Source organism: Sinocyclocheilus rhinocerous, unplaced genomic scaffold (genome assembly GCF_001515625.1).
Source record: "Sinocyclocheilus rhinocerous isolate Xijiao unplaced genomic scaffold, SAMN03320098_v1.1 scaffold391, whole genome shotgun sequence".
NCBI classification, from domain to species: domain Eukaryota; kingdom Metazoa; phylum Chordata; class Actinopteri; order Cypriniformes; family Cyprinidae; genus Sinocyclocheilus; species Sinocyclocheilus rhinocerous.
Window position 1 is genome coordinate 69913 of NW_015656602.1, and position 10805 is coordinate 80717.

General features: G+C 33.6%; 1 protein-coding gene across 1 annotated transcript in view; it reads left to right on the top strand.

Annotated features, from left to right (window-relative positions):
* The first annotated feature begins 1074 nt into the window (after positions 1 to 1074).
* LOC107720392 (E3 ubiquitin-protein ligase RNF13-like) overlaps positions 1075 to 10805 on the top strand; it is a 10969-nt gene continuing 1238 nt past the window's right edge. The window contains exons 1-6 of the mRNA XM_016528083.1: positions 1075 to 1080; positions 2353 to 2440; positions 3047 to 3137; positions 3437 to 3542; positions 3635 to 3728; positions 10329 to 10409. Of these exons, the coding sequence (XP_016383569.1) occupies positions 1075 to 1080; positions 2353 to 2440; positions 3047 to 3137; positions 3437 to 3542; positions 3635 to 3728; positions 10329 to 10409 (466 nt within the window). The remainder of the gene's footprint in view (positions 1081 to 2352; positions 2441 to 3046; positions 3138 to 3436; positions 3543 to 3634; positions 3729 to 10328; positions 10410 to 10805) is intronic.

A 10805-nucleotide genomic window follows, 5' to 3' on the forward strand; every position in this document is an offset into this window, starting at 1 on the left:
AGGGGGGTCGTCTTATAATCAGGGTCGTCTTATATTCGGGCCAATACGGTATATATAATTATATATATTTATATATTATATAATTTTATATTTGTATTTTTTTTTACAAAATATAATTTATAGAAAATATATAATTTATAAAAAATGAATGTATAACTTGTATTTATTATAAATTAACATTTTGTAAATTTAAATTACATTTGATAAATTATAAACAGTTGATTGTAAGTTATATAATACGTAATACATTTAAAAAAATAAAAATCTTATTAAAATATTACTTTTTAAAATATGATATTTTTTATAATTATTTTGTAAATTATAGAATTTTTATCAATCATAAAAATACATTTTATCAATAATAAACAATTTATTATAAATATAATATAAAAATAAAATATTAAACATTAAATATTTTTAAATGTTATAGTGTGTCAGTTGTATCATTTTTATCAGTTATAAACTATTTATTAGAATTATATAATACATAATACGATAAAAAAAATCAATTATTACAAAAAATACTAAATATTTTTAATTACGTATTTTATAAATTATAAAATGCATTTTTAATTCCTAATGTATTTTAAACATGTCCTCCTCCTACTACTAAAACTACAAACACGGGTAACATAGAAACGCCTCTGTCCAAGTACGCAAATGCGCTCCTAAATGCAAAATCAGCCCCCGCTCTCCAAGACACACTTCGCTGCGCACACGTTTCATGCTGCAAGAGGTCTGCCTGCAGTTTCTGTTCATCTCTGGGACTTTGGACGACTTCCAAACAGCTCCGTGTAACGCCTGTGGCACTGCGTTCACAATATTTTTCCTATACCACAATAAACCGTTAATCATCGACAGCGCTGTGGAATTTGTGCACCTGTTTAAGATGTGTAGAGAAACAAAAGCATAACATAATGTGGAACATATTTTCTAATTGAGTCCATTATGATAGTTAGTTCACGTGATGATATTATATCTATAGCTGATAGATATATTGCCCAGATATAACCATATATATTGATAGATATATATTGTTATTTCTGTGAGCTTCACGTGAGGTGAGTGTGATAGATGTCGGTGATCCTCCTGTCTGAGGAATGTCTTGAATGTGTTTATCACTGCTTGTGCAAACATTCACTAATCAGTACAGCAGGAATCTCACTCTAGACCACATTAACGAGAGCACACACACCTTTATATATACAGTGTTACAGCACTAGAATGTATTTTGAGTAGATTTAGGCGTCTTGGTTGTGTTGCATTTTAAAAGTGAGGATCTGATCCTGTAAGTCTCAGTTCTGCCATTAGTGGCTGCTGTTGAAAACGAATGATAGCAAAAAACAACAACCTCAGGCTGAGCTGAAATGTTTCTGACACACACTCAGATGCTCTTTCGTGTTTTGTCCTCACTACTGCGCAAATATCTGCAATGATCAAGTTTACTGAAGTTCACTGTTGGTGTGAATGTTCCTTAAAGAAAAACTTTATGGCATAATGGTTCTATTTTTATATATATTTTTACTGGTGATACAACTCATGGGCCTGTGAAATTATTAGCATTATGTCTCCTTGTTTTTTTTTCTTTGTAAATGTATGATAGTAAATGTTGAGTACAGTAAGTGTTTTTTTAATTTCAGCTAATTTTATTGCAACATTTCTGAAAACATTTACTTGCACTCTACAAAACAATAGAATTGATGCCTTAATGAGAAAAGTTTATGAATATAATAACATAATCATGTTTTAACCCTATTTTGCATAAATTAAATAATTTTTAAGAGCAATTAAGTGACATTTTCATGCCAGATGATATCATCATTACTGTAATGTGTCCAGATGTTTCACTTTTGAGGTTTTCTGTGATTTTCCCATTATTCTCATTGTTGATTCTCATTACTGTAATACAGTAATTTTACTGTATTAGAGTAAAAAAAACTGTAATACAATTATTTATTTTATTTAGAACAGCTTTAAAGGAGCACTCCACTATTTTTGAAAATAGGCTCATTTTCCAGCTCCCCTAGAGTTAAACAGTTGAGTTTTTAAAATATTTTTATACTTGACAACTTTGTATAAAAATATTTTAAAAGCTTTATCAAAAATTGTATACGAATAATTTTACATTACAGTAATTAGATTTATTAATGTAGCATACAAATGTTTTAATATTTATTTCTTTATATTTTGAGGTGAACTCTGATCCAGACGTGTTCTTGTTGAGCTAAACCAGTGTGTACATGTGAATACACAATACATGTGTCACACAAGACTTGTGTGTGTGGGGGTTGGAGGAGTGCATGCATGACGCCTGTGTTTATCTGAACTGTCTCTGTCCTCGTCCTTCTTCAGGTCCTCCATGCACAGAAGGCCGGCTACAAGGCGGCGATTGTCCACAATGTGGACTCTGATGACTTAATCAGCATGGGATCCAATGATCGTAAGTTCCTGCGCACGAATGCATAAAACATGCAGCGGAGACACGCGCTCATGTGTTCTGCTGCGGGACAATGCTGTGATTCACAAACCTCGGCCCCTGTGTTGCTAATAACCGATGCTGTATTTATGAATTCTGACCGAGAATTGCATATTTCAATCATGACAACACTGAAAATAGATTTAACAGCATTTTATAGATGTGAACGAGAATGCACGCGTTGGCGGTGATGCTTAGACGGACATTTTGTGAAAATGTGGACAGTGCCAAAATAAAGGTGCTTATTTATACTACAGATATCGATATTTTACGCGTGGCATCGATGCATCGTATCGTCAGACATCGTATCGATCCATATCGATGAATCGTTACACCTCTACTAGACAGGTGGTGCTGGGGAGGAGGAGGGTTAAATAAAACTTGCAGTTTTCATTCCTTTATTTATTTGGAGTGAACTATTCCTTAAAAAAGGGCATACATTCAAAATAAATATTATTTTACATTTTTCAAAACACACTCATAATTATTTAACATGTATTTGTTTGAAGAATCAAAGTGAATCAGAATCAAATCTGGTTAATGTACGTTGGTATTTTTCGTTTTTTGCAGTGGATATTCTGAAGCAGATAGACATTCCTTCAGTGTTTATTGGTGAAGAAGTGGCCAACTCTCTCAAAGAGGATTACATCTATGGGAAAGGGTGAGGGCTCTGATTTCACTGCTGAATACTTCACTGTTCAGATGGTTACTTAACAGAAACATCTGATGCATTCAGCTGCGCTGGCGCTCCAAGTCATATGACACTATAAAAAGTCTGCTGTTCACACAAACATTACTGACTTAAATTAAAATGTTGATTTATTTAATTATATATAATAAAATATACATGTATTTAATACAAATAATACATACATAATGAGTTTTAAGTATTAAAGTCTGTTTATAAGTCCTGTCGTATAAAAGCAGCATCACACTCACAGGCTTGCTTCGTGTTTTCAGTGGTCATGTGATTCTCATGCCGGACTTCAGTTTGCCTCTGGAATATTATCTGATCCCATTCCTCATCATTGTTGGAATCTGCCTCATCCTCATTGTAGTTTTCATGGTGAGTCATGATTGTGTGTCATTTAAAAAAATATGAGCAAACAACCAAATATATTAGCCTTGACTGAGTTGTTTACATCTTTTCAATCTCAGATCACAAAGTTTGTTCAGGACAGACATAGAGCCAGGAGAAGTCGCTTACGCAAGGACCAGCTGAAGAAACTCCCAATTCACAAGTATAAGAAAGGTAAGACACGTCTTCAATAAGATCTGACACTTGGAATATATTGTGGTTCAGCATTCAAATACTTAAAATATATCATACGAAAAGTTTAAGATTTTTATTTTATTTTTTTGAAGAACAATTAATACTTTTATTCAGCAAGAACTCATTAAATTAGTCATAAGTGACAGAAAAAGAAAAAAAAAAAACTATTTCAAATAAATGCTATTCTTCTGACCTTTCTATCCAACAAAGGATCCTGGGGAAAAATATCAGTTTCCACAAAAATATGAAGTAGCTCAACTGTTTTCAATGATTTCTGAAGGATCATGTGACACAAGACTGACAAGACAAGAACTGAAGAAACTCCCAATTCACAAGTATAAGAAAGGTAAGACACGTCTTCAATAAGATCTGACACTTGGAATATATTGTGGTTCAGCATTCAAATACTTAAAATATATCATACGAAAAGTTTAAGATTTTTATTTTATTTTTTTGAAGAACAATTAATACTTTTATTCAGCAAGAACTCATTAAATTAGTCATAAGTGACAGAAAAAGAAAAAAAAAAAACTATTTCAAATAAATGCTATTCTTCTGACCTTTCTATCCAACAAAGGATCCTGGGGAAAAATATCAGTTTCCACAAAAATATGAAGTAGCTCAACTGTTTTCAATGATTTCTGAAGGATCATGTGACACAAGACTGACAAGACAAGAAATATATTACATTTTACAATACATTCACATAGAAAACAGTTCTTTAAATTTATAATAATATTTCACAATATTACTGATTTTCCTGTATTACTGATCAAATCAATGCAGCCTTGGTGAGCAGAAGAGACTTCTTTCAGAAACATTAAAAAACCAACCCCGGCGCTTTGACAGTAGTGTACAATTATTGCAAAGATTTTTATTCACTATTGGTTTGACCATTAAATTGTCCCGGCTCACCAGAATGAGAGATTTTAATAGTCCTAGAATCTGATTTAAACATCATTAACAAGATTTAACATGTTTGATTCGTGTCAGCAAATCAGTTCTTTCAGACGGTCCATTTTAAATTCAGTTAGCTACAATCAATTCATAGTTCCTCTGGAAACTATAAAAAGCCATTTCAAAGCAAATACATAAATACTGAAATATATATATATATATATATTATTTTTAAAAATAAATTTTAAAAACAAATGAACTTTGTAAAAAAAATCAAAGTTGTAAAACGTTAACGTCAGTTGTAAAATGTCAATGTTTATTGAATTTAATGTCAAAGACCCCAATCAAATTCACTTAAAATGGCCATCTGATTTGTGTCTTGTGGGAAAATTCATTGTTTTTGTATGCGCTTCCACTTATTACTTATTTCCTGTATGTACCAGAAATATTGCAGCACTTCTCTAGTACGCAGAACACTATATATTTTTGAATTCCCCTCCCGCGCCGTAGCTCTCGGCGTTTCCACCTCCTCATAGTGAATCATCAAGCCATTTTACAACCAAATCAACACCGTGACCATTGACCATTCACTGTGTGCCTGCATGAATGAGCATCCTGTTCAGCTCGCTCATAGTGCCAGCATTAGAAATGCGTTCGGCTGTGAATGTGAAAGCAGACGTTCCTCCTTAAGAAGGTGTCAGACGTCACTTTCACCGAGTATAAGGAAAGTGTGCGGTCTGGTTACAGACACCTGTGTTCACGTATCCTTTTTCAAACATTAAACCGATGAAAGGTGTACAGCGGGCCGTCGGCAGCAGAACGTGTCCGATTCGTCTTTTACGCTTCAGATATTCAGAGCAAATGAGAGTCATATCAGCGTGAAGGTCATTTGTAATTGTTTCCATCGTACATATTTACCAGACGACATATGGATAATTTATCAACAACAAGTAAATGCTACCAGGACGCATACTTAAAATTGGTTCAGAAATAGGCTTTATTTTCTTTATGCAAAACATGTGGACATGAGCGAGGCAGCTTTTCTATTTGAATGTTTAAATGACTATAGTGGAGGATAGGGCTGTCAGGATATCAAAATTTCACTACAAGATTATCCTGGCCAATAGAATTCATGATAACAATATTATCGCAACATCTATAGAAATTTTGCTAATTTCGCTATTAGTGAAATTCATAACTACGTTTGTAATTTATGACCGTACCTGTTCAAACACTTCAAAAGAACTGTTAATCAGCACTTCCTGCAGACTGAGGTGTGTAAATGTCAATTCATACCAAGAACGATAACTATAACGATAATTATAACGATTAGCGGCCACACCAATGCACAGTAACGTTTTGTTTATTATAAGTGTGCACTGCAGTTTTGTCGTCTGCCGCTTTAAAGCCCCATTCACACCAAGAATGATAACCGTTAAGATAACTAAAACAATAACTATAACGATAGCTATATTAACGTCCACTCCAACGGATGATAGTTTTGTCGTCTGCCGCTTTAAAGCCCCGTTCACATCAAGAACGATAACTGTAACGGTAACGTTAACTATATTAGCGTCCACACCAACGCACGATAACGCTGTTTATTATAAGCACGCACTGCAGTTTTGTCATCTGCCGCTTTAAATGCTCAAGCTCTTTAAAGCAGGATGGATTCTGATTGGCTGTCAGTGTTTTAATCGTTCATCTGCTGGAAAAATCGTTCTGAACATATCGTTCCTCTGTCGTTATCATTATAATTGTGATGTGTCTTTGTTCATATAGAATTAGAACAATTAAAAAAACTTTTTAGTTATCGTTATAGTTATCATCATTACGTGTGAACGGACACCCTTCTTTTTTACGGAATATGAAAAAAACTCGCTCATTGGCTAGCAAAGTTTTTCCGGCTGCGAAAGAGTCTCTTGCTTTCATCTTTAATCTTATCTGACGTGTATTTTTTGTGACAGTAATAATCATCTTTCATTTTTGTTACGATGGGTGGCATCAGAGGTAAGGTGCAATAGCGCCACCTACTGTGTTGGAGTATATTCATCTGATATTATTGTTTAATGTGTAGTATTAACACAGTATCATAGGGATGTAACGATTCACTTAACTCACGATTCGATTCACGATTTTTTTTTTTTGTACAAAATGAGGTTTAAGACAAATTATAAATAAATGTGTCCTTTTATTATTGCTTGGACAAAATGCTGCATGTTTCTTTGTGAAATTGAAATATAACACTATAATAATATACTAATATAGCACTTGCATATTACTGCTCTTTTGTTGGTTTTGATTGCTTCTATTGTCCTCATTTGTAAATCGCTTTGGATAAAAGCATCTGCTAAATGACAAAATTTAAATTTAATGTAAATAACAAAACTAAATTAACATTTTAAAACAAGCCCCAAATCAACTAAATAAGTAACGCAAATAAAAGAAATATCTTCATATAAACAAAATAAGGCTTTGTCTGTGCTCTTTCCTTTTAAAATTTATATCAGTTACCCTTATATTGTGACACCCCGAGTGGAGAACTTAGATATTACATTTTTTGTCTTTACATCATATTTTATTAATATTATTTACATAGTATATAACATGTTTATTAATTGTGGTGCTAGTTGGAGATCTAAATAAAGCACAACCCAAACTAATTTTGGAGTTGAATCATATTTACAGTTTACTACATAAAAAGTGATCATATGATACTAGTTTATAATTTACTAAATACTGTGCAACACTACATACAGCCTACAATTCATCGGTACACGTTTTGCAACGATAATTGTTTCAATCAGTAGTTGTCACGTGACCTTATCACTGAAGTGCATTGCATTGTGGGATACAGTATTCTGTCCAGTAGGCTCTGTTGTATACTGGACATTTTCACTTTAATCGCTTCAGTGAAATTCTCTGCTGTGGCCTCATGGGGTAGTAAAGTGTCTGTCAGATGTGCACTGAAGAACCTCAGCATAAGTAGTAGCTCATCCTGTGAATTCGGACATACTACTGTTCACACACTGTTTGTCTAGTAGGGACCCTATGCGTATTTAAATACACCCATTCTTTGCAGAAAGGAAATTCCCAGTAAATATACTAAATACGGCATGAATTGCAGCACATTATTTACATTTTCATAAATCAGCCAGGACATTTTTAATTTTCAGAATATTAGCAAATCGGCATTTAGAGGAAAAGCCTTTTTTTTGAGCTGATGGTGCAACTTACTCCAAAGCATGTATACGGCGAGTCCTTTCTAAATATATATATGTTAGAAAACCTGCCGTTTGCTAGATTAACCCACTGACACATCTTACCCCATAACATATTTAACACAAGCAGTTGTTTCATCTGCATTGACATTACAGAGGCTTTTGAATCCCAGTCCAGCAAACGTGTGCGTTTCACCCTGATGTTTACCTGCTCTGCTTCCCGCTCATGGCCTCTGCTGACTCACTGGTTTTCTTCATCCGGCCGCTGTGCTGATTCATCTGTTCTGCCGGCCGCTGCAGTCTGCCTCACTGAGCAGCGGGGACAGTGAGCTGGTCCGCAGACTCAGAACAAACAGCTGCTGTCACCGCCGTTATACGACACACACCAGAAAACATCGCTGCAGGCTGATAAAAACATCTCAGGGATTCAGACCTTGAGATTTAAACTCTTATATATAGACGTCTCATACTATTTATAAAACGGAGAGTTCCGGTCCTTGATTCTGATTGGCTGAGCCGCGTTCAAAGCTTGTTGATTTATTCTATGTAACGGAGAGCATTTCAATATATCACCTTTGAGAGATATATCATATAAAAATAGTTATAACACTAATTTATTAAAATACTAGTTTGAAAGATTCTTTGTTATTATATATTTTTTTTATAAGTTAGAGGAAACATTTTTTTCCGTATAAACAATGTTGTTGAGTAGAGATACAAAATGCTTAAGAAATGAAACGGTAAGATATTTTTAATATCAGTATTAAACATTGAAAACAAGTTTAAAATATTACATGTTTTGCATATTCTTTCACAAATTAAAAAAAGTAATTTAAATAATAAATATTCATTTTCATTCATATAAATTTGTATAATACATATTTGAATTGATGAATCAGACAAATTGATGAATCAGACGTATAAATCTGTGAATCAGGTTGAAGTGAATCAGATGCGCAAACTGCAAATACATCTCGAATATCGGATATGTCTAACAAATTAGCAAATTCAAAAAAACTTTGTGAAATGCTAGTCTACTTGAAGTGATCTTCAGGAAACTTAATGGTGGGTTAAAAAAAAAAAACTATTTATAGTAAAATCTCAAAAAAAAACAAAAAAAATAAAAATAATACTTGCAATGTTGGTTTATTTTCTATTGCCAAAAGGTCATTGCAAATATATTACGAATATTGAATGTGTGTAATGAATTTGCAAATTAAAAAACAAATCATTAGTCTTACTTGACGTAATCTTGAGAACTTAATGGGAGGAAAACTAATCATAGTAAAATCTCAACAACAAAAAAACAATACCCTCAATGTTGATTCATTTTCTATTGCCAAAAAATCTGTGCGAATAAATCATGAATATTTGCAAAATCAAAACATTTGCGAATCACTATTTCAAGTCTACTTGATGTGATTTTGAGGAAAATTAATGGTGGGGGGAAAAACATATAATACAATTGTTTAAAAAATTGAAACCATTTTGGTTAATTTTCTATTGCCAAAAAAAAAATTTGTGCAAATATATCATGAAAATTGGATACATTTACTGAATTTGCAAAGTCAAAATCTTCTTGACATGATCTTGAGGAAACTTAAATCACGGGGGGGAAAAACAACGAATATAGTAAAATCTCAACAAACAAATAAATAAAGCTTATCATACAATGTTGGTTAATATTCTATTGCCAAAGAATTTGTGCAATTATATCATGAATATTGGATACGTCTACTACGATCATTGCGAATCGCTAGTCTACTTGATGTGATCTTGAGGATACTTGATCGTGAGGGAAAAACGATGATTATAGTCAAATCTGAAGAAGAAAAAACATGATACAATTTTGGTTCGTTTTCTATTGCCAAAGAAATCAGCGCAAATATATTACTAATATTGGATAGCAGTTTAAACATGGTAATGGTAAACTATATTATGAAGTGCCTTCCGAACATGTAACCCAGTAGATACAGGCTTTTCCTTAAACCATAAATATCACCAGTTCAGAACGAATGAAGAATTTGGTCCAAAAGGTCATTGGCTTCATAAAGAGTCGAGTTGTTTCTGTTGCAAACGACCAGACCTGCCGTCTCTGTGAACTCTTCAACCAAACATTGAGTCGGAGGCATCCTGCAGTGACAGATACGAGCTTCTCCTTGTACGGTCACATGCAGCCACGGCCGTTTGTGTTCGTTTACCGCTTATATAAACACCGAGCATCAGCGGAGCGGCTCCTTCATTGGTGGAAAGGAATTTAAAGGGAGGGCAGGACTAATTCCTGGACTTATTGAGCCTGGAATGCTTTCCTTCTTCCCCGAAACCCAGAAGCTGCACGCTTATCAATCAAGTGCTGCAAGTGTGAAAATCAGAAAGCCTTCTATCAAAGACACTGATGTAAAATGAGGTAAAACTGTCATTTATATACCTGTACAGTTAATTATTTCTTCGTTCCTCCCAGGTGATTCGTACGATGTGTGTGCCATTTGTTTGGATGAGTATGAGGAGGGCGACAAGCTGCGGGTTCTTCCCTGCTCACACGGTGAGTTTCTGTCTCGTTCTGGCGCTTGATCAGCAGATGATACAACTGGGGCATTCATTTGCAGCTTGAAACATTTCGCTGTTAAATCAGTGAAATGTTTCAGATTCAAAACAAGTGCTATCAACAGTGTCTGTGTTGCTTACAACCAAAGAAAATCATGTAAAAATATTGTAAGCTACTATCAGCACACGTTTTTTGTTTGTTTTTTTTATGAACAAAAGTATTAGTTATTTAACTAAATTATTTTCTGTGATGCTAATGAAGCATTTAACCAAGAGCATTTGTTGCAAATGTAACCACGTGACTAAATAAATAAAATTAGTAAAAAAAAAATTGGTTAAAAAAAGAATAAATACATAAAATAAACAAAGGCATCGTAAAAACCTTCCATGTCAG